The following is a 25,119-nucleotide window of genomic DNA, read 5'->3' on the forward strand; positions in this document are numbered from 1 at the left end:
TTACAGCGCTTGCAGCACCAGAGATCCAGGTTCAATCTCAACTATGGGTGCGGTCTGTACCGAGTTTGTGCGTTCGCCCCATGACCACGTGGCTTTTCTCTGAGATCTTCTGTTTGGTGTGCTTTGTTACTGTCACTTCAGTGTGGTTGGTTCACAATAGATTGTTGATAATATTTATGCCAAGAAACTTGAAATTCTCAACCATTTCATCTTCGCCACCATTAATAAGGGCATGCATTCCACCATGTTTCCTGCAATAGATAACTAGTTCCTTTGTCCTGCTGATATTGAGAGTGAGGTTGTTGTTCCAGCCCACCACAGTGGAGTTATTTGAAAACTTATAGATGGAGTCGAATTTGGCTGCACAGTCATGAATATATAGGGAGTATAGCATCCTTGTGGGGCACTGTAGAGGCGTTGAGAATAATTGCGGAACTTCCTTACTAGGAAGCAAACTAAAATATTTTACCATTTGCAACAATGGCAGGTATTGCAAAGACTCCATTTTTCCATGTGGACTCTTTAGACTTTAGACATACATTGCGGAACCAGGCCCTTCGGCCCACTGAATCTGCGCAGACCAACGATCCTCGTATACTAACCAACTCATACTAGGGACACATTTTATAACTTACTGAAGCCAATTAACCTACAAACCTGTACATCGTTGGAGGGTGGATGGAAACTGGAGCACCCGGGGAAAACCCACGCGGTCAAAGGGAGAACGTGCAAACTCCAGACATCACCCAAGGTCAGGATCGAACCCAGGTCTCTGGCGTTGTAAGGCAGCAACTCTATCGTTGCACTACTGTGCCGCCAATTCTCTTGGGTAAGGAAGCAGTTTAGGGCTCTAAGATGGTCGATTCATCTTCCGTCTGTGCAGGAAGTTTCTTATGTGCCAGAGTAACCACACTGACCCTGCAATAAAGCCCCTAAAGTTACATCTTCCGCGTTGGTGCTTATAGTAATATCCCTGGTCATGACTTCAGGCATTTTCTCTGCAGTGGTATGACTACATAAAACATGCCTGTAATGTAGGAAAGAACTGCAGATGCTGGTTTAAATCGAAGGTAGACACAAAATGCTGGAGTAACTCAGCATCTGTAGTATAGAATAACTCATGGAGTTACTCCATACTCAATGGAGCAAAATGCTGGAGTAACTGGCAGCATCTCTGGGGAGAAGGAATGGGTGACGTTTCGGGTGGTGCTCCTTCTGCAAACATGCCTGATGTCCCCTACTTGGTGTTTCTCTTCAAGACTCACTGCAGCTTCTGGATATGTGTTAGTGTTTTACTAGTGAGGATGTACAAGCTGTTGATTTTCGATGCCAAAGATGATTTTGCACCTGTCACTTTGCACCCAATTCATTTTTTTTGTTTGTGGACAGATCATTTCCATTCAGGACAGACATACCATCAATTTCAAGAACAGCTTCTTCCCCGTTGTAATCAGACTCTTGAATGGACCTCTCATTTGCAATCATGCATTCCCGATCTTCCGATCTATTTCCTTGCACCCCTTGCACTTTTTTAACCTGCACTTTCTCTTCAAAATATTCTGCACTCTGTTTATTTTCTCCCTTGCACTACCTGTTGTACTCATATATTATGCAATTGCAATCGCGTGTAGTATGAACTGCCTGGATAACACGTAAAATAAACTTTCACTTTATCTTGTTTCATATGACAATAGTAAACCAATACCAATACTGATAAACAAAGACTGAGAGCAGAGTTACTGAACCTGTGTGGGGGTGCTCCCATTTTGGATTTACCGACTTCTAGGTGTTATTGTTCCAGGTGCTGGCTTTACTTTTGATTTTTCTCAATACAGCTGTTATAAAATAATGTGTGGTTCAAGGGTACTCCAAGGTAAATGGGATTTTTTAACAGTGAGTGACATGGATACCATTAGAGTTTATATTATTTGCTTTTGTTAGCATCACAATAATACATCTTAAAGCAGGTAATCTGTGATTGTTTGGGTTTGCATGGCACATAATAGAGAGTCAGCCAGTCTGCTATCACAGTGTGCTTTACTTCAGCCATGGTTGTTGTTTGTACTGCTATTGTTGGGTCATCAGTGTGGCAAAACCTTCATTTATTTGGATGTATTTATTTGGAGATTAATGTAAGTATTAAAGGGCAGGGATGCCAATACTCTTCCTTGTGGTTGGTTGTAGCATTGCAAATGCCAGCAGGTGAACTATCCTCCATGTTCAATACTAAAGCACACGTTCTTCACATATATTTGGATCTTATAGTCTGGCAGATTTTCTACCTTTGCATCAGAGATCTTCCAAAGCTACATTCAATGCTGCCAAGAAGCCAATAGGAAAAATACCAGTAGATACCAGAAATGTCAGTTTTTTCTTGAAGCCAACTTTGATGTATTGTATTGGTTTCAGCACCAACAGGCTTGTTTAGGCATGAGTTACCTTTTGGAATGGAAGAGAACATAATGCGAGAACATAACAAAGAAGGAAAACACTTGGCTTCTCAAGCCTACCTTGCTGTTCAACAAGAGCATGGCTGACTTGCTCCAGGCCTCATTGTCTCTTCCATGCCAGTTTTCATAACTCTTAATTCCCCATTAATTTAAGGATTTATTTACTTCTTTAAATAACCCCATATGATCTTCCTTCCATCATCCTCCAGGGTAGAAAACATAAGAACACAGAACCATACAGCACAGGAACAGGCCCTTCAGCCTCAGGGTCTGTGCCAAACAAGATGCCAGGTTAAACTAATCTGCTCTGCCTGCTGTTAATCTATATCCTTCCATTCCCTGCATATCTATGTGCCTATTTAAAAGCTTCTCTTAGATAGGCATCACCTTCTGCAAAAGGAACTTCCTGTGCACCATTGTTTTGAACTATCATCTTAATTTTGTAACTACGTTCCTTCATTTAAGAGGAGATTCAAGATCAAGAGATTCTAATGGAATATCTTTACATCTGTCCTGTCCTGTCCCCTCAGAACCTTATATGTTTCAACATGATCAACCCACATACATCTAAACTTAAAAGAATATGGATCAAATTTCCCTAGCCAGAGGGTAAATTGATCTATATTCACTCGACATAGGGAAATTTGATAGGGGAAGTTTCTCATTCCAGGGGACATTTGCTGAGTGAATCTTTCTTGGATTACTGGAGAGAATTAGTAGAAGGATGGTACCAGGAATATGAAGTTAAACCTATTAAGAAGAGATGAAAATACTTGCCTACTTTTGAAAAAGGTGAAGTGTTGACACTTAACGATTTTTAAAATTATGAAAAGTCTTTAGAGAATAGTCACAAAGCAACAGACTTCTAATTATATTACAACTTGTCTTTAAAACATTTGTCCTTTATTTATAGATCGCTTAATATTCTGGCCCGTCCTTTTCTCCTCCAAACATGTTCATAAGTGATAGGAGCAGAATTAAGCCATCAGCTCTACTCTGCCATTCAATCAAGGCTGATCTATCTTACCCTCTCAACCCCATTCTCCTGCCTTCTCCCTAATCCCTCCACCACAGAGTCAAACTGCATGGAAACAGACTCACCTCATTAATTCTGACCAAGATGCCCCATCTAAGTTAGTCTAATTTGCCTGCCTTTGTTCCATATTCCTCGAATCCTTTTCTATCCATGGGGTTCTACAATTGTCTTTTAAATGTTGTCATTGTACCAGCCTCAAAGATTTTCTCTAGCAGCTTGTTCCATGCATGCATCACCTTCTGTGTGAAAACCTGCAGGTTCCTATTAAATCTTTCTTCTTTCACTTTAAACCTACGCCCTCCAGTTTTTGATTCATCAACTCTGGGGGATAAAAAGCATGCACTTTCACCCCATCTATGCTGCTTGTGATTTTATACACCTCTATACGACAACCTCTCAGTCTGCATTGAATAAGTTCTTAGCCCGCCCAACCTCGCTCGAGTCCTGGCAAAATCCTCGTACATCTTTTCTGTACACTATATAGCTTAGTGGCATCTTTAGGATGCGCGACTCTCGTCTGCAGCGGCCTCTGCAGTCTGTCTGCGTTTTTATTATTTTATGTCTATGTTTTTATGTAGTTTTTGTTATTTTTGTTGGGGTATGTGTGTGGGGGGGTGGGGGTGGTGTGGGGGGGTTGGGGGTAACTTTTAAATCTCTCCCTGCACGGGAGACCCGACCTTTTCTTTGTCGGGTCTCCGTTGTCGTTGGGGCTGCAACGAGGAGCGGCCTCCAACAGGAAAACCGGGGGCTGTGGTGCCGACTACTCACCTCACCGTCGCGGAGCTGGCCGAGTCCAGAGTGGGTGGAGCTGTGGTGGATGCTGCTGCGACCCGACCCCCGAAGATTCGGTGGCTGCAACTGCGGGTTTGGCGGACAGTGACACCGGAAGCCCGCGGGACCCTGGAGGGAGACCGCTTTTCGGGGCTTCCGCAGCGGCGACTTCTCCCGGCCGAGTTGCGGGGTTGAAGAGCTCCTGGAGCGGGGCCTACATCACCGCCCCGCGCGGCTTGGAATGGCCGGGGGAGTTTGCGAGCGCGCGCCGGGGGTTCTAACACCAAGACCCGGTGCGCGACCTTGCATCACCCGACGTGGCTTTAATGGCCACGGGACAATCGCCATCGCCCGCCGGGGGCTTTGACTTTGACTCTGACATCGGGGGGGGGGGAGAGTGCAGTGGAGAGAGAAGTTTTTTTGGCCTTCCATCACAGCAATGTGATGGATGTTTATGTAAATTATGTTGTGTCTGGGGTCTATTTGTTTGTAATGTATGGCTGCAGAAACGGCATTTCGTTTGGACCTCAAGGGGTCCAAATGACAATAAATTGAATTGTATGTATTGTATGTCTGAAACGGAAGACAATAATCTAAGTGCGACCTCACCAATATCTATAACGGCAAATAACATACCAACCTCGGTACCCACCCCCCAATGCTGTGACTGATGGAGGCCAGCATGCTAAAAGGCCGATCGGTGAGTTGAATTTTCCCCCCTGCGGCCGGCACTCTGGAACCCCAGCCCTGCCGGAGCTGGCAGTTCCGTTCCCATAGCTGACTTCCGAGGATGACTTTGCGGGCCAGTGCCTCGGCCTCTCGGCGGAACATTCCGGTTACGTTGGACTCCTCTCGGAGGCTGTGGTCCAGCAAAACGGATAATTCAGAAAGGCTCTGGAACCAAGGGTGCTGTAAAATCGTGGAGCTGTAATATGAATCAAGTCACAAGTCACAAGTCACATTTATTTATATAGCACATTTAAAAACAACTCTCGTTGGCCAAAGTGCTTTACATTTGTGATAAGAATAGTATAAACAAACAAACTACATACATATATACATATAGCCCTCGCTCAGTGGACATCAGGAAAGGCTTGGGAGTATAGATACCTTTTTGGTCTTGACTTAAAGGAGTCGATGGAGGGGGCAGTTCTGATGGGAAGGGGGATGCTGTTCCACAGCCTAGGAGCTGCTCCTAGACAATGGAACAATGGAAGTTGTTGTTGAATACATTTCCTCATGTGGAAAATTAGAGGCCAAAAAAAAGGTGGTCCTTAAGATATTGAATGATGCCACATTTCTGGCATAGTGGTGCTGTAGGAAGAGCAGCTGTCCAATGAGGCAGCTTCGATTCTGACCTCCGGTGCTGGAGTATGCATTTTATTCCTCCGGACATGTGGGTTTCTCGCCAATGCACTGGTTTCCTTCAACATCCTAAAGACATACTGAAGATAAACACAAAGTGCTGGAGTACCTCAGCAGGTCAAGCAGCATCTCTGGAAAACATGCTAAGGTGACATTTTTTAGACTTCCTGATGTCTAAAGACATACTGGTTGTTTGTTTAATTGGCTACTGTTAGTTATCACTAGTGCAGGGGTGGCTGGTAGAAGAATCAGGGAGTGTTAATGGGTGGAAAAACAAGGTGTTGGAGGAACTCAGTGGAACAGGCAGAATCTGTGAAAGGGATGAACAGATGACATTTTGGGTTGGGACCTTTCACACTGGTCGCAACTCGAAACGTAACTTGTCATTCCCTCCACTGATGCTGCCTGACCCAGTGAGTTCCTCCAGCACTTTCTTTCGCTCTAGATTCCGGCATCTGCAGACTCTTGCGCCTCCAAGGTATCAATATACATGTGTGAGAGTAGACAACAGGGAAATAAGATTGTGTAGGAAGGAGCTGCAGATGCTGGTTTATACCGAAGATAGACATAAAGAGCAGGAGTAACTCAGCGGGTCAGGCAGCATCTTTGGAGAAAAAGGATGGGTGATGTTTCGGGTTGGAACCCTTCTTTGGAGTGAAAGTAGAGAGGGTGGGAACTGGAGTTAGTGAAAGTACTGAAAGTGGGGGTAGGAGGAACTGGAGGTAAGAAAAGGACTACTAACTGGGCGTATAGATAGGTATATAAATACAGTGCCCTCCATAATGTTTGGGACAAAGACCCATCATTTATTTATTTGCCTCTGTACTCCACAATTTCAGATTTGTAATAGAAAAAAAATCACATGTGGTTAAAGTACACTTTGTCAGATTTTAATAAAGGCCATTTTTATACATTTTGGTTTCATCATGTATAAATTACAGCAGTGTTTATACATAGTCCCCCCATTTCAGGGCACCATAATGTTTGGGACACAGCAATGTCATGTAAATGAAAATAGTAATGTTTAGTATTTTGTTGCATATCCTATGCATGCAATGACTGCTTGATGTCTGCGATTCATGGACATCACCAGTTGCTGGGTGTCTTCTCTGGTGATGCTCTGCCAGGACTGTATTGCAGCCATCTTTAGCTTATGTTTGTTGTGGGGGATAGTCCCCTTCAGTTTTCTCTCCAGCACATAAAAGGCATGCTCAATTGGGTTCAGATTGGGTGATTGACTTGGCCACTCAAGAATTGACCATTTTCAGCTTTGAATAACTACTTTGTTGCTTTAGCGGTATGTTTGGGATTATTGTCTTGCTGTAGAATGAACCACCGGCCAATGAGTTTTGCGGCATTTTTTTGAACGTGAGCAGACAGATGTGTCTGTACACTTCAGAATTCATTATGCTACTACCATGAGCAGTTGTATCATCAATGAAGATAAGTGAGCCAGTACCTTCAACTTAATCTTCATCTCGTCTGTCCACAAGACCATTTTTCAGAATGGTGGTTGCTCATTTAAGTACTTTTTTGGCAAACTGTAACCTGGTTATCCTATTTTGGCAGTTAACCAGTGGTTTGCATCCTGCTGTGTAGCCTCTGTAGTTCTGTTCATGAAGGTTTCTGCAGACAGTGGTCATTGACAAATCCACACCTCCTGAAGAGTGTTTCTGATCTGTTCCACAGGTGTTTGGGGGGTTTTCTTGGTTATATACTTCTATCATCAGCTGTGGCGGTCTTCCTTGTCCTGCCAGTCCCTTTGCAATTAGTAAGCTCACCAGTGCTCTCTTTCTTCTTAATGATGTTGCAAACAGTTGATTTTGGTAAGCCTGTGGGTTGGCTGATGTCTCTAACAGTTTTATTCTTGTTTCTCAGTCTCATAATGTGTTCTTTGACTTTCATTGGCACAACTTTGTTCCTCATGTTGATAAACAGCAATAAAAGTTTCCAAAGGTGATGGAAAGACTGGAGGAAAGACAAGGTGCTGATCGCTCTGTTTTACCTGCATTAAGGAGGCAAACGCCTGTGAAGCCAATGTGCACTTTAACCACATGTGATTTTTTTTTCTATTACAAATCTCAAATTGTGGAGTACAGAGGCAAATCAATAAATGATGGGTCTTTATCCCAAACATTATGGAGGGCACTGTAACTAACGCTATAGATTTAAACAGGAGGGCGAGGTAGCTGAGAACATCAACGCAAATACAGTGGGTGGGACAGATCGGATGTTACTGTTTTGCATGTTGAATGCAAATATAAACAAAGTGACGCCAGTCAGTCCAACATCACTTGACTTCTGTGCATCTCGTTCAAAAACATACTGAGAACAGGTAGGTAAATTAAAGCGAGGAGAGAGTGAAGAATTATCCACAAGGGTGGACTGCCGCGAATCTGGGGATAGTGGGCTGTAATAGAGGCTGACATGTAATGCAGACATGACAGGTTGGCAGTAACAGCAGACACTGACCTGGAGATGAGATCTGGTTACCAACGATATTGTATTACCATTCTGCAGGAAGTGCGTTCTTTGCACGGTTTGCAGCCGAAATAGTTTCCGGGATACGTCCCAACAGGCTGAGGTTAGCTTGGTACACACACGCCAGTATGTATCTGTTCAGCTCCTGTTGTCAAGGGGGTCGCGATCGCGGCTGAAGGTAAGGTGGAGCCCTCTGCAAGCCGCCCATCTCCCAGACCAGTCCGTCTTTGTGTCAATCCCTCCCAACGTTTAATTGCAAGACAAAAATAAACCCTTCGCAGCTCCCTGTTAAGCAACCAGACAACGCTCGGGTGGGCTGGAGGGAGGGGGAGGGCGGAGTCATCTCATTTAAAATACCAATGCATTTGCTGTGAAATAAAATGCAGAAGGAAAAACATTTGCGCAAATTACGTTGCAGCTATGAATTAATTCCTTTTATTTTAATCAACAGAGCAGGAAGCAGCACTGAAACTTCCTGAGCCTGCGGGCTGACAACAGCACCCGTGACTTTATGCGAGTACTGTGCCCCCTGTCTGATGATGCCCAGCGCTGGTGCCCTGCCCCGTGTGTAGCGAGCACTGAACGCCTGCAACTTCGCAGTGACTGCGATTAGCCTCCAAGTTTGTTCCGATGGTGGCAATGGCAGATGCAGAACCCCCCTCAGACCTCGCCTGGTTTTTCCTGTCGTGGGTGGCGACTTTCTTCATGGTGTTCGGCGGGGCACTGCCCTACATCCCGCAATACCGCGAGATCCAAAGAAGTGGCAACACCGAGGGCTTCTCCACACACGTGTGCCTAGTGCTGCTGGTCGCTAATATCCTTCGCCTCTTCTTCTGGTGAGTGTCCGCCGAATTAGACTCCACTCCTCTCCAAATCAGTCAGAGTGCCGAGTATAGAAGTTGGGACATTATGTTACAGTTGTACAAGACAGTGGTGAGGACATATTTGGAGTACAGGCCCCTTATGCTTGTTTTGAGGGCTAGTCCAAAACATATTTTGGCATTCTCAATTGGGTTCAGATCGGGTGATTGGCTTGGCCACTCAAGAATTGACCATTTTTTAGCTTTGAGAAACTCCTTTGTTGCTTTAACAGTATGTTTGGGATCATTGTCTTGCTGTAGAATGAACCACCGGCCAATGAATTTTGAGGCATTGGTTTGAACTTGAGCAGAAAGGGTGTGTCTATACCAGCGTTTCTCAACCTTTTTACCCTTGCGGAACCTTTGAAAATAATTTCATGTCTCGGAACCCCTGAGTTGGGGGTTGCTGGGCCCGCCACCATTTTGAGGTCGCCATTTTGACTCGCGTCACAACAGCGATCTCTGGCGTCACAACGGGGACCCGTCAGCTGCACCTGCGCAGTTGGGGGAGGATTGCCGGGCCAGGATCGCCATTTTAACATCCAGCGTTGTGTGTGGGTGAGTGCTACTGCGGGAATGGGGTCAAGGAAAGAGCGTTCACGTCGAGGCCCTGTTTTCACCTATCTTTCCACCACAAGAAGCACAATACAGACACCATTGTATGCAGATGCCGAGAAGTGTGTTCAGCTCTGGCTGAACAACTTATAATCTTGTGTGTGGACTCGATAAGAAGAAGACTGGGAGAATATTGTGTTAGGGGAGGGGGACCCAACAGGTCCACGCTTGGTCCAGTCAGGGGTCTCAAACTCATTTTAGGTCACGGGCCGGATTGAGGCAAAATGCGACTTCATGCGGGCCAGATCAGTTGTGCATGCGCGAATGCACGCACTCGTGCTCCCACAGATTTTGTCGTCTTTGTTTTTTGAACCAGCTCTCATGTGTCTCAGTCTCTGCAATAACTACAAAGTGTTTCATTTTACGAATTTTGTTTCTGATGAAGAAGATTGCCTAGCAAGCATTACTTTTATGATTGGTATTAACTTACAGCCGTAGACTTCAAGAAAGTTGTGATGAGAGAGAGAAAAACTATCATATTTTGGCTAAGATCGTTTTCGGAGCCACAGCCTTTGCATTAATAAACCATTTGAAATCGAACATTAACAGACACAAATGTAGACCTAACAAAAAAAATTGTTGTTTCGTTAGGTCTATTTCTCCGCCACCATTTTAGCGCTGGCATCCAAGAGAAACTCCGGGTTGTGGCGGACTTCTGGGACAATCGGGACTGGGAAGGGCCTAGGACAAATACGCTTTGTGGTTGGCTGAGCTCTCTCCTCCGCCATGCTGCTCCACACAGTGTAAAGAGAAAAGTATCCACCGCGCAGCCCGCACCGCTACAATGTTGTTGTTTTTTCCTCACAGCATAAGCGAGTTCGGTATTCCGAAAAACGGAGGGAATCATGGAATTTGTTAAAGGTCGTTCACCATAAAGAAAAATCGAATGAAGCGCTGGCTGAAGAAACTGTATAAATTCTTATCTTTATTCATAATTTATGTGTAAAAATATATTTAATCTCAGGAACGGGGGTGCCGTGTGGTCACATTATAGGAAAATTAATGTATTCCATTACGAACACAACGATGATAGTTTCTGAGTCGAATTTCACTATTCTGCTAATTTCAAGGCAATGGAATTCTTCAGCCAACTCCAGCCGGGCCAACCGACAGCTCCGGACCGACGACACCAGTGGCCCCAGCCCACAGCCAGCGCAGAGAAGAAGCTCAACTCCTGCCGAACCAACCGATAGCCCCGGACTGACGACACCAGTGGCCCCAGGCCTACAGCCAGCGCGGATAAGAAGTGCCAACTCCAGCCCAACCCCGCTCCCCGACGGGCTGGGAACCGCCGGTCAACGATTACATTTTTACATATTCTGATTGACATTTTTCCCCTCGAGGCAGAGTACACCTTCACTGAACATTTTATGCTTTCTTTCTTGACTTATTCGACATTACTGATTAAAAGTTTTAAAAATCAAAAGACTTTGAATTTAAAACGACCAGCTTCAACTGATGGCTCGGCTAGCAGTGATCAGCTTCACTGAAGATTTATTTCTATATTTGACGTTATATGCAATTAAGGTTTTTAAAATGCCAACTCTAGCAAGAACCTTACATATTCTGATTACCATTTTCCCCCTCTAGGCAGGGAACTCCTTCACTGAACATTCTCGGCTTTATTTCTCGACTTATTACTGATTGAAGTTTAAAAGAATCAAAAGACTGAATTTAAAATGACCAGCTTCAACTGATGTCATCACAATGGCTCGGCTAGCAGGGGGAGGTCGATTTGCTTTTGCAACACGCAGTGCAAGTGCAATTGGAATGTTTTTAAAGAGCACTGCTGAGAGAGGCAAAACTAAAACTTTCCGGTTTGCGTTGTTTTTACATTTGCGCATAAACGGTATCCGATAGCGCTACGATTTCCCACCACCTTACCCGCCATTCTCCTGTGCTGCAAGTGCAACAAGTTATGTTCCGATCGGTGGAATATTACAAAAGTTATTAAGGTTTAAAAATCGTAAAAACTGCGCATGCGCAGATTGGTCTCCTCTTCTGTCAGCAGATTGGTCTTCTCTCCTGTCATTCACCGGAACAGCGACACCCCTTCTGGCACCCGCTGTCAATCACTGGGGCGAGGTGAATAAAGCCAGGAGCCCAGAGGTCATGCTGAGTCCATGAGCCCGGAAGCCACGCTGAGTCCGTGACTGCGAAAGCTGCGCTGAGTGCGGGAAACCAGAGGCCGCACTGAATCCGTGAGCGCAGAGGCCGCGCTGAGTCCATGAGCCCGGAAGCCGCGCTGAATCCGTGAGCCCAGAGGTCGCGCTGAGTCTGTGAGCCCAGAAGCCGCACTGAGTACATGAGCCCAGAGGCCGCCTGAGTCCGGGGCCGGCACTGAAGCTAGGGGAAAGGAGAGGGAGGGAGGGATTGGGGAGAGGAGGAGAGGGGAAAGATCCTGGGGAGGTGAGGAGAGAGAGTGGGCGGATTGAGGGAGAGGAGAGGGAGGGGAGATGAGCTATGAAGGGTGACTGAGTGTAGGGGAGAGGTGAGTGAGGGATTGGGGGAGGGGAAAAAAGAGGGAGGATGGGAGTGCTGGGTGCCTGCGCAGTTAGGGGCTATGGATGAGTGGTGAAATATTGCGTTGGTGGACCAGGCCTCCCTGCACCTAATTTCTATGTTTCTATGTGACAATGGGACCCAAATCAATAAAAATCACAAAATAATCTTAGCTTTTAACAATAAATACAACTATTTCATAGTTTGAAAGCAGTATTTAGTTACCTAGAAGAATCAAAGCTGGAAAAAACAGAAGAAATAAAGGTGTACGTACACAGCTCCACTACTTTCCAGCAATGTTTATGCAAAGTGATCTTTGACCTGGGCATGCGCAGTTGGAATACCGAACTCGCTTATTCGAACCCTGCCGCTCCGCGCAAACTAACCCCTCGCAGTGCCCGTCCCCTCCCTCCTCATTGGCCTCAGCTGACTGCCCAGAGAGCGGTCCCTTCTATTGGGCCAGCCTGGTGTCAGTCACGCGGGATGACGGCCAGCCCGTTTGTCTGGCTCTCGCCGCGTTTGGCCCCACCCCCCTGAGCGGCATCTGCGGTTCGATTGGTCGGGTCAGGTGTCAGTCAAGGAGTCATCACAATGCTGGCAGTGAGCAGCGACTGCCTCTCACGCCATATAGAGAGCGCACGACTGACTAGGGAAGCGGGTCACGCGAACGAGTAGCGGATCGGGGAGCCCGGACACCCCGGCACGGGAACATCTGCAGCCCGATCCGGCATTGGGGAAATCTTCCCGTGGGCAGGATTGGACCCCTTCGCGGGCCGCATCCGGCCCGCGGGATGGTTGTCTCCCACCCCTTGTCTAGTTTATCACTATTTCTCACGGAACCCCTAGCGACCTCTCGCGGAACCTTAGCATTCCGGGGAGCCTCGGTTGAGACACGCTGGCCTATACACTTCAGAGTTCATTATGCTACTACCATCTAGCAATGTTACAACATTTTGAGATTTTAAAAACAAGTCTGCAATTTATCCCATCAGATAAAGCATAAAAATAAGTTTAATTTGACACATAATTCACTTTCATATCTCAAGTATTTAAAAAGTCATGGCCATTTTCATACTCGGAAATGAGCATCTTGTTCCCTATTGATTTTCTATGGACATAACAAAAAAGCTGTGATCGTGAACAGTCAAAAGCCCATAACTTTCTTAAAAATTAAGAGAACTGAATGAAATTTTCAGTTATCATAGATTGAAGCATTCTGAAACAAATATAAAATAATCTTACTTGGATGACCTGAAATTAAAGCATATAATTAGTTAGTTACCTAATTGTAGCTAATTTCAGACTTCAATTACTAGATCTAAACATCTATCCATTTCTTAATGAATGATTAACATTTTTAAATAGCCTAAATGTCCAAATAATATTCACAAATAATTCACAATAAAACATGATTTTTAAATCTCATTTACATTAATTTATAGGCCAAATGGAAGGAATTCAGTGTTCAATTGCTGTAAATAAATGCACATTTTAAATCAGCTTTCCAGTGGGTCCCCGTGGAACGCGCTGGTTTAGAACGTTCACATTGCGGTAGATTTGTGCCCCCAAATGCCCAGAAAAATACTGCGGGATATAATGGGCCCAAAATGAGCTACTCGCAATATTAAACTTTGTATAAAGGGATCTTAAGAAGCCCTTTTTAATGTAAAAATATACAGCCTACCTTCAGTTGTCTGCTTTATGAGACCCTGCGGTTGCTGGTGGTCGCGGGTTTAGAGATTGATTTTTAAACTACTATAACTATTATTCAAGGCCTTTAAAACTAATAATAGCTTTTGTGACGGGGTCTTTCAGCGATTTTTCGTTAATAATTTACTAGGCTGAACATCTTCGATTGGAACAGCCTAGAGAAAATCGCGCTTTAAACCCGCCCCCTCTAAACGGCGCCAAAATCGCGCACACCCGCAGCGACAGATTTTCAGCGACGCTTCAGATAGGCTTTGCAACATACCTATGTAGCAGTTGTATCATCAATGAAAAATGTGAGCAGCAATACATGCCCAGGCCATAACACCCCCACTACCGTGTTTCACAGATGAGGTGGAATGCTTTGGACCTTAGGCAGTTCCTTCTTTCCTCCCTAATTTGCTCTTGCCATCACTCTGATATCAGTTAATCTTTGTCGCATCTGTCCACAAGACCTTTTTCCAAAACTGGTTGCTCTTTTAAGTATTTCTTGGGAAACTGTAACCCAGCCATCCTATTTTTGCGGATAACCAGTGGTTTGCATGTTGCAGTGTAGCCTCTGTATTTCTGTTCATGAAGTCTTCTGCAGACAGTGGTCATTGACAAATCCACACCTGACTCCTGAAGAGGGTTTCTGATCTGTCGGACAGGTGTTTGGGGATTTTTCTTTATTATAGAGAGATTTTTTCTGTCATCAGCTGTGGAGGTCTTCCTTGGCCTGCCAGTCCCTTTGCGATTAGTTAGCTCACCAGTGCTCTCTTTCTTCTGAATGATGTTCCAAACAGTTGATTTTGGTAAGCCTAAGGTTTGGCTGATGTCTCAAATTTTTATTCTTGTTTCTCAGTCTCTTAATGGCTTCTTTGACTTTCATTGGCACAACTTTGTTCCTCATGTTGATAAACAGCAATAAGTTTCCAAAGGTGATGGAAAGACTAGGTGCTGAGAGCTCTCTTATACTTGCATTAAAGAGGCAATTATTATGCACCTGAGCAATTACCAACACCTGTGAAGCCATATGTCCCAAACATTATGGTGCCCTGAAATGGGGGGGACTATGTATAAACACAGCTGTAATTTCTAATTGAAACCAAAATGTATAAAAATGGCCTTTAATAAAACTGACAATGTGCACTTTAATCACATGTGATTTTTTCTATTATAAATCTCAAATTGTGGAGAACAGAGGCAAATGAATAAATTATGGGTCTGTCCCAAACATTATGGAGGGCATTGTATGTAGAGTGGAAAGGTGTTTAATACCTCAACTTCTTCAAATGCTCTGTATAATTTTTTGAGAAATTATTCACTAATTGTAGTTGGTTGAAATTAATTGTAGTTGGAGTATGATCTACACTATGATCTTTACTGCACTGATCCCACCGAAGATCATCAAATGCATTTACATCAAATCCATCAAATGAGTCTGAAGAAGGGTCCCGACTCGAAACATCACTTATCCATGCTCTCCCAAGGTGCTGCCTGACCTCCTGAGTTACTCCAGCATTTTGTGTCTTTCTTTGGTATAAATCAGCATCTTCTTCTTAGGCCCCCTTCGGTCATGGCTGACCATGGGTGTCTCCAGGGTGCTATTCCCTATATGGAGGACGTCTGTGCATGACTTTGTTTAACGTGGGGAGACTGGTGCGCAGACAGCCACCCCACGGTCCTTGACATATCTGGGTCAGGATCCAGTGGCATGGAGTCCAGGACGACCGGAGACCGTTTTCTGCTGCAGCCTTCATCCGCCTTCCCTGCCGTGGTGGCTAAGGTCAGCCATCGTCCTCCACTGTTGAGGTCTTGGTTGGATTGCTCTTTGTCAGAGACCTCCCTCTCGACCTTACCGCCATGGTAACTGCCAGGAGCATAGCTCCAGACGGCATCGCTCTCAGGATCTCAGGTCCACACAAACTTCTCCACCACGACATGGTGACAATCAGCATCTGCAGTTACTTTTTATTATATTTCATCAGATGCTGTGCCCGCAAGTTGTCTGGATTGTTTGATTCAAAGGTTTGATGATATTTTATGGTCACATGTACCTGGGTACAGTGAATTTTGTTGTATTTGCATACAATATACAAAGCATGCAAAGAGTCGCCACAGATCTGGTACAACATAGTGACAAAGTACTCAGAGTAGAGTAAACTAGAGTAGTTTGGTGAGTCTTTTCATCATAGATCACAAAATAATTTCAGGTCAGGACGATTTTTACACCCTTTTAATCTTTAACTAGAACACAGGAAAATAGGACAGAAGATAGGGCATTTGGTCTCTCAAGCCTGCCTAGCCCTTCAATATGATCATGGCTGATCTTGCCCAGATCGCAATTCCATTCCCTTTGCCAGAACGTAGCCCAATCCCAATCCCAATCCCAATTCAAAGCCAAACTACTGCAGATGTTGTAAATCTGAAAGAAAATAACAGCAGGTGAGGCAGCATCTCTGGAGAGGAAAACAGTGGATGGGCCAAGTCGCTCGCAGTGGGTGCCGGAGGTCGGACTGGCCCGCGGTGGGTGCGGAGGTCGGTCACGTTGCTTGTGTTACCTCAGGAGGTTGTCAGAATGAGGTCTTGGTCCAATGGTAAGGAGGTCCAAGACAATTGGATGTGGGGATCTGTTGCACAGACTTAGCAAACATATACATGAGCACACACTCACATACTTGCACATATCCATGGGCGGCATGGTGGTTTAGCGGGTAGAGTTGCTACCTTACAGCGCCTGAGACCCAGGTTCAATCCTGACCTTGGGTGCTGTCTGTGTGTAGTTTGCATGTTCTCTCCCTGACTATGTGAGTTTCCTCAGGGTGCTTCAGTTTCTTCCATACTCCAAAGAAGTATGGGTTTGTAGGTTAATTGGACTCTGTAGATTTCCCCTGGTGGGTAGGGAGTAGACGAGAAGGCAGGATAACATAAATTTAGTGCGAACAGTTCATCGTTGGTCGGTGTGGACTCAGTGGACCAAAAGGCCTGGAGTAACTCAGCTGGGTTGTAAGCTGCCCAAGCTGCCCAAGTGGTATGGACGTTGATTTCTCTAATTTTAAGTAACTCCTGCATTCCCCCCCCCCCCGCCCCCCGGTCCCTCTCTCTCTCCCACCCTAGTCATCCTACCAGTTTCAACCTTTGCATCCCTCTCGCTAGCATATCTTCATCAGCAAACAATGGGCCATTATGGACTCCACCCTTCCTGAGATTTGTTCTGGCCTTTCCCCCCCCCCCCCTCTATCTTTCAGTCTGACGCAGGACCCTGGCCCGAACTATAATTATTCAATTTCTCCAGAAATGCTGCCTGACCCGTTGAGCTACTCCAGCATGTTGTGACTGTCTTCAGCATAAACCAGCATCTGCACTTCCTTCCTACACATTCAGTGAACAAAAAGTCGTGTGCCATTTGACTCTCTAACCTTTTAAATCTATCCTCAGTTAATTGAAATACGTAGATGGTTGGCAATTGCCACCTATGGCTTCCAAACATGTTAAAATTCAACTTCAGGTATGGATCTCTCTGCATATGCAGAACTCTCCCCGGGTAAGGTACGGCCAAGTAACAGAAATGGATTATCACACTGAGGTTGGTGCTGTAGCCACTAATCTCAAACTTACAATGGGAGAACTGTCGATATATGTCTTATTAGTAACTTTAATTGCATGCACAACAACATAAGGACAGTGGTATCTGATCATACTCAAACTACAATTAATCTACTGAATAATTTCTCAAAATATGTACAGAGTATTTGAAGAATTCAACACGTATCCACTCTACATATAAAGCCAGAAATCATTTTACAATTTTTTCACAGTATGTTCTTGGAGGTTACTTAACAGAAGCAATTTATTGTACTGTGGAGAAAAAGCAGAATATTTTGTTACATTATTTTTATATTTTCCGAAACACCATTTTTTCTTTATAATGGAAATTACTTATCATATTCCTCATTTTTTCATGACAGGTTTGGAAGACATTTTGAAGTGACCCTCGTATGGCAAAGCATTGTCTTGATATTCACCATGCTGGCCTTGCTACACTTATGCTGTGAGCTACAGCAGTCCTCCACTTTGAGTACCAGCAGACATCTTTTCACAGGTCTGTACTCTCACATTTATAATGACATCTCTCACAGTTACCTAATAAATGGCTGTCATTTTAGTCTCCAGTGGGTAGAAACTGTAACACATTTCCATGAACTAGTTGGAAACAAGCATAAAATCAGCTGCTTATTTATTAATCTGTTTCAGTTGTGAACGAGTGCTGAAGAATATTGAAACCTCTCCCTGTTCGAGATTGCACGCTATTCAGTTAGGAGATGTGTATCAGAATTTAAGCTTGAATCTGATTTTCACAATGCAATGTTGAATTTCCAGATCCTTGCCAATGTCTGGAAATATCTTGCTTTTGCCACTTTAGACTTTAGAGATACAGCACAGAAACAGGCCCCTTGGCCCCACGAGCCCGCGCCGACCAGCAATCACGCATTATCTTACACACTAAGGACAATTTATAATTTTATCAAAACCAATTAACCTACAAACCTGGATGTCTTTGGGGTGTGGGACGAAACTGGAGCACTCTGAGAAAACCACGCAGTCATAGGGAGAATGTATAAACTCAGTACAGACAGCACCCATAGTCAGGATCGAACTGGGGTCTCTGGCGCTGTACAGCAGCACCTCACCTGCTGCACCAGAGTGCCGCCCTTCAATGGTTCGATGGTTTCTTTATCTTCTTTATTTTCACATGTACCGGGTACAGTGGAATATATTTTTTGCATATAGCACAGCAAGACTATCCCCGTAGATAAGCACAATTGCCCGGTCAGTACAGAATGTACAGAACAACCCACTGAATCCATATGCAAGGGGCATCATTTTGGCATCATTTTACAATTCCAGCTGCCACAAATGCTTGTTGCAGGCATCGCCCCCATTCAGTCATCCAGTGAACCGCTGTCCCTCTCCACTCCCGGCCCTCTTCACTCCGGGGGGGGGGGGCTCCCGCAGCCGACCTCGAGAGCGCGGAAGGCGAGACTCCCCGGTTCTTCTCACTTGGTTAGCATCCGCCGCCGCCATCATTTCCCTCCATCTCTTGTCGAATCCCAGTCCACGGGGTGTGCAGGGGCTGGGCTTGGTGGCCTTCCCATTCCGGGCAAGCTGGGCCTGCGGTTGGGACACAACCGAGCCCCAGGCTGCTGCAGGGCCTCCAGCGGCCCAGTCCACCATCGAGGCCCTGCACTGTCTCAAGCCAAGCTGCTGAGGATGCCTTACAACAAAATAAAGATATTTTGTTTTGTTAATGATATTGGCACCTCATCTGAATAAAAGGTTGCATAGGCTAGGGTTACACCTTTTATAAATTTGGGGGAGATTTAATCATTACATAATTCTAAACTCCTTCGGCAGTGTGTGGATAAGGACCTGTTTTCTTTAGTTAAGAGATCAAAAACTAAGGGGTGTAGATCCAACATCATTAATGGAAGGATTAAAGGAGAACTTTTTTCATCCAGAGAATGGGATGTCGAATGTGACTGGATCTTTTTTTAAAAATCATTCAGAGGAAGTGAGCATCAGTGGTAACGTCAACATTTAATGGTAATGAGTCAAGCACATTCACTAAGTTGTAGACTGGACAAACCAGGGCGGGACTGATTTCCTTCCTTAAAGGACATGAGTGAACTTGATGGGATTTTAATAACAACCTGGTAGTTTCACTTTTTTTTTTAAATTTCAATTATCTACATTTAAATCCCCAAGCAATTGTGACGGGATTCAAACTATAAATACGTACTTCGTTTTTTGCATTTTCAAGGTTTATTTAGAGCAGGAGTCGGCAACCTTGTTCTGCATAGGGGCCAGGACGCATGTCTGTGAGCGGATGGCGGGCCACATCTATCACATGGATCCCGTTCCCATCCCGCCCCGGATGGCAGTCATCAAATCACGTGTTCACAGAACGTAGACAAAAATGCTGGAGAAACTCAGCGGGTGAGGCAGTATTGTGCAATCCTTGCATGTCTCACCCGGTGAGTTTCTCCAGCATTTTTGTCAACCTTCGATTTTTCCAGCATCTGCAGTTCTTTCTTAAACGTGTTCACAGAAAGTGCGCGGCCATGCCCGCGATTTTGCGTACAATGCGGTACAGCCAGAGCTCGGCCCCGCTCGGCGGGCCGGATAATTACGGGAAAAAAAATCCACCTGCGGGCCGGATGATTATTCTTATTATTAATTAGCGGTAGCCATAGAATGTTGCCACGTTTAATGGAAGGTGAGAGTTGAGGCAAGACTAGTTTGGATTAGTCTAATTGGGAGATGAGATAGGTATGGATGAAGGTTTCAGCAGGTTGATGTACCACGACAGGGATGAAATAGCCATTGCAGTGGAGATGAAATGAAGTATCCATTGTAATGGAGAGCATGTGTTTGAATGCTGACAAAACTGTTCCAAAAGCACCACTGCAAATAAATGCTCATTAAAAGTTATATCTAACAGGGTCACTAGTGAAACCTAGGAATGTTAATAAGGGCAGCTATTTTGATTTAACTAGCTGGGGAAAGTAGAGTGAGTCATGTTACATGGAGAAGGATTGAAATGCAAAGTTGTTATGGGGAATAAATGTCTAGTTTATGGTGTATTCCAGTTTCATGGTTAGGCTCCGGTGACTGAACAGATGAGGAGCAGTTCCTGTAAATGGATGGTTCATGCATCAGGGAACACAGCATTAAAGAGAAGGGTAAAAGAGAAATAGGGGGGATGTAAAGGAAAATATATAAAATTATGCAGACAGTGGGATAATCTGTAAATCAGGCTTTGTAAGGCGATGGAAACATTAAATCGGGGCTTTAATTGAATTACAAAACCAATATCGCTGCACTAAACTGGTTACGTAAAGTCACCATGGGAGGGAGATTGATATACTGATTGAGAAGGAATGAGTGACGTTTCGGGTCGAGACCCTTCTTCAGACTGTGTCCAGAGAGAGAGTCTAGAGATATGGAAAAGTAAAGTGTGAAAATGGCAGATCAAAGCAGATGATGGAAGGGTCTATATAGAAGCAGATTAATCTGTGATTAATATGAACATCTCATATAGAGATAAAATGTATACCTCATAGAGGTAAAATGTAAATTTTATTTTAATATGACTCCAAAAGAAATTCTATTTCTTGTGTATCACTGGAAGAGAAAACCTGAGTGAATTTTGCTTATGAATGCAATTGAATATAGTTTGGCTTCAGTACCTCAGTAGAGGGATATACTTCAGTACGAATGTTAACAAAGGCAGCGTGAGGTCAATAACATTTGTGACTCTGAAAACAAAATAATTAAAATTTAATAGTGTCACCCTAATTAATTCAGTTCCAACGATGCCATTGTAATTTCATTGTCCAAGAGGTTCAAAAATATAATGTAAATATCATCAATCATCTTAATTTTCAATCAGTCATCACCGGAATGCAAATATTGTATTCAAGGTTAGAGAACATAGTGCACTGGCTTATCTGGCTTTCATGTTTAAAGATATCATCTTTCTTAATCATAAACATGTTTAGAGTTTTGTACGTTTTATTTCTGCCTTCGAGAACAAGCAACCCTCCTTTTTGAAAGGTCAGAAGAAAGGTCCCAAACCAAAACGTCACCAATCCATATTCTCAAGGGATGCTTCCTGACCCGTTACTTCAGCATTTTGTGTCTGTCCTTGGTAAATCAGCATCTACAGTTCCTTGTTTCCACATTCAGGCTTCCTTTTTCATCAGCAAGTTGCCTCATGAATTATGATGTTCAATTTTGAACTGCAGTGTTAAATCAATGATAATTTCTACCTTTGATATGCTCATAAGCTTTATGAACACATGCATGGAGAGTTTTGACGTGTGTCCACGGGTGCATATTCAGCTATTGTTACTTTATCGTCTGCATCAAAACCTCATTGTGAAGCGGTCAGATTCACTGATGATACCAGACAGTCGAAGAACAGTGATAACAGAAGGGCCAGCTCTAATACTGCAGAAATAATTGTGGAACATAAGTAAAGAGAGAGAGAGAGAGAGGGAGACAGCAATGAGAGATGACTTTAATGTAGAGAGTAAAGTACTGTATATTGGAAGAAAACATTCAATCCGGAACCATTCAACAATTTTATGCCAAATTGAAGGACCATGCAATCTAGACATAAGGAACTGCAGATGCTGACATTTTGCATAGAACACAAAGTGCTGAAGGTAATCAGTGGTACAGGCAACATCTCTGAAGGACATGGATAGGCGATGTTTCAGATCGGAACCCTTCTTCAAACCATACAGTCTAAGTTAATGAGTTAAGACAAGTAGAATGAGATTTTTCATCACAGCTGTTGAAATTATGTCTTTCAGAATTGTCAACCAATGTTTCAGCTTCATGCACATAGGCTGTCTGCTAGTCAGCTGATTCACAGCCTCCCATGTCCCTGATTCCAACTAAACTATACTATATTTGCCTTTGGTTACACTAATAGTTAATACCACCTGACCAGTCAGGCAACACTCTCTATTTAACTTCCCATGAGCCAACCATCCATTTCTATTGACAAGTTCATCAGTGTTTGAACTCATGGATTGTGGATTGGAATGAATATCTGAAGGAAGTTCCTGTTATGAGACTAGACACCAGAGAAAGAATGCCTGAGCACAGTGGGTGTGAGAAATTGGAATGTGGTAGGTCTGGCTGTCCCTGTTGGACGAAACACTGACCCGCATGGCAAGTAGTAAGTAGATTATGAAACGGAGTTGCTTAAGTATCTCCAGAGGCAGGAAGACTCTTAATGGACTAATGCTGCCAAAATAGGTTTTTGCTGCTATGAGCAGTGGATCTCCCATTAAGTTAATCACAGTAAGTTCAGAATTATTTTCTCAGTTAAACAGCGCACACCATGAGTGAAAACCCCGATGGACTTGTCAACAGAAATGGATGGTTTGTTCATGGGAAGTGAAATAGAGAGTGCTGCCTGACTAGTCAGCTGGTATTAACCATTGGTCTGCCAGAGGCAAATATGGTAGAGGTTAGTTTAGTTTGGAGATACAGCATGGAAATAGGCCCTTCGGCCCACTGGGTCCGTGCCGCCCAACAATCACCCGTACACTAGTTCTATGTTATCCTAATTTCACATCCTACACACTACGGGCAATTTAGAAAAGCCAATTAACCTATAAACCCGCACGTCTTTGGGATGTGGGAGGAAAATACCCACGCGGTCACAGGGACAGTGTGCAAACTCCCCACAGACAGTACCCGAGGTCAGGATTGAACCCGAGTCCCTGGAGCTGTGAGGCAGCAACTTTACTGCTGTGTCGCTATACCGCTCTCTTGTGACAGTGGTGCTTGCAGATCTATAGTACCTCAGCATCATATTTTCAAATCCATCCACGAGGTTTCCCCTCCCTTAATTGTATCCAGCTTTAATACTCTTCAAGGTATCTGCACTTATCTAAAATCCAGCCTCTCGTGTCTCTGATTTTAATCACTCCACAAATGGGACAGTAGTGGCCAAGGTCCTTAACAATAGAATTCCCTCATTAAAGTGGACTTTTATTTCCTCCAACAACCTACCTCATAGACTGAACTTTATATCAACTGCATTAAAATCTCCTCGAGCGCCCTGTCTGATAATGTTCCTGGGAAGCATGTGGAATATTTTGGTAGGTTAAAAGCATTATGTACATGGAAGCACTTCTTTGTTGTAACTGGAGGCAGTCAAGCAGAGATAGCTGAGCAGAAAACTGACATTTGGAACAAACAGTTGTAACATTGTCTCACAGCCAGACCTCAGCATTAAAGTGGTTTAAGAGACAAAACAAGTCAAAAGGATGTGGCAAAAACTAAATGGCAATTTTAAACGACCAAAATTCAAAGAGGAAGGAAAGGCTTTCGGATGTATTGTCCATTGCTCCGTCCTCAACACCATGATTCCTGCCAAACTCGTCTCCAAATTCCTTGACCTTAGACTCAGCACCCCTGCAACTGAATCCTCCACTTACTGACAATCAGTAGGGATAGGTGACAAAACATCCTGCATGATATTTGTTATTAATTATTCTAAGATTCGTGAATGGATCTCGTATAAAAATTTGAAATAAATTTCACAAAGAGTTACCAATGCAAGACTATCCAAATGCACCATGACAGTACGGGCCCACCCGTACTGATTCACCGTCACCCTTGGTTCCAAAGCCTTGCTGGATTACCTGTTACTCTGGAACAACAGAGGTCATGGCCTCCAAGAGGAGTCGAATAGTACCGGAATTATATGTCTAGGCTGTTGGAGCATGGAGATAATGGCCCACAATGAAAGCCTTGGAAGTCGGCAATGGGAACTGATCCGTTGGCTCCGGCCGGGACAGAGTTCCAGAGCCCCAGCCATAGGCAAGGCAAGGCAAGGCAACTTTATTTATATAGCACATTTCATACACGAGGCAGACTCAAAGTGCTTCACATAAAAACATGTCATACAATAAATGAAATAATAAAATGAAATAAAATAGAAGAACTAAAAAAATAAATAAATAAATAAATAAAAAAATAAATAAAAGCAAAATTAAAAATGCATTATAAAAAGTGCAAAAGTTAAAAGTGCAATGTAGTTAAGATTTAGCTGAAAGCTAAAGTAAACATAAAAGTTTTCAGTCTTGTTTTAAAAGTGGTCAAAGTTGAGGCAAGTCTTAAATCTTCAGGAAGTTTATTCCAGCTATTTGTTGCATAGTAACTAAATCCTGCTTTCCCATGTTTTGTATTTACTCTGGGAATCACTAGCAGATTGGTTTCAGAAGATCTTAGCGGTCTAAAAGGCTTATATAGTGGAAGCATGTCAGTGATATACTTTGGCCCTAAACCATGTAGTGATTTATAGGTGAGCAGCAGGATTTTAAAATCATTTAACCTTAATTTTGCCAATCAGCCGCGGAAATCTCGATGAGGTCGAGATCGGCCTCCTCACCTAGTCTAGGTGCCTCATTTTGGGGGGACTTCCGAGAGGGATTTTCAAGTACTCTCTCGTAATTTTGTTCAGATTAAAGGAGGTGCCGGACCAGCAGTTACTGGAAAATCAGTGGTGGACCTGTATTTTCTCAACAACACACTAAGCCAGTTCAATCCAAATGAACCGGAAAGTTGACCTTGACTTTGCTTCATTGTGGAGGATTGGGTAAGAACCTAGCAGGACAGATGACTTAAATAGCATTGTAGTTCAAAGGACATTTTTATTGGAATGATTAGTCAATATTAATCCATTTGAAGTTAAAAAAAGGAACGTATGTATGTATGCTGCAGTCACAATCAATTATATTCATTGATCTACAGGATAATTTTT

The 25,119-nt window shown here is 43.8% G+C and overlaps 1 protein-coding gene across 1 annotated transcript in view; it reads left to right on the forward strand.

Annotated features, from left to right (window-relative positions):
• Positions 1–8,712: 8,712 nt before the first annotated feature.
• The window catches only part of LOC116982527 (solute carrier family 66 member 2-like), a 49,043-nt gene continuing 32,636 nt past the window's right edge, over positions 8,713–25,119 (forward strand). The window contains exons 1-2 of the mRNA XM_033035779.1: positions 8,713–8,939; positions 17,738–17,871. Of these exons, the coding sequence (XP_032891670.1) occupies positions 8,734–8,939; positions 17,738–17,871 (340 nt within the window). The 5' untranslated portion in view covers positions 8,713–8,733. The remainder of the gene's footprint in view (positions 8,940–17,737; positions 17,872–25,119) is intronic.

This window comes from Amblyraja radiata, chromosome 17 (assembly GCF_010909765.2).
Source record: "Amblyraja radiata isolate CabotCenter1 chromosome 17, sAmbRad1.1.pri, whole genome shotgun sequence".
In the NCBI taxonomy this organism is placed as follows: Eukaryota; Metazoa; Chordata; class Chondrichthyes; order Rajiformes; family Rajidae; genus Amblyraja; species Amblyraja radiata.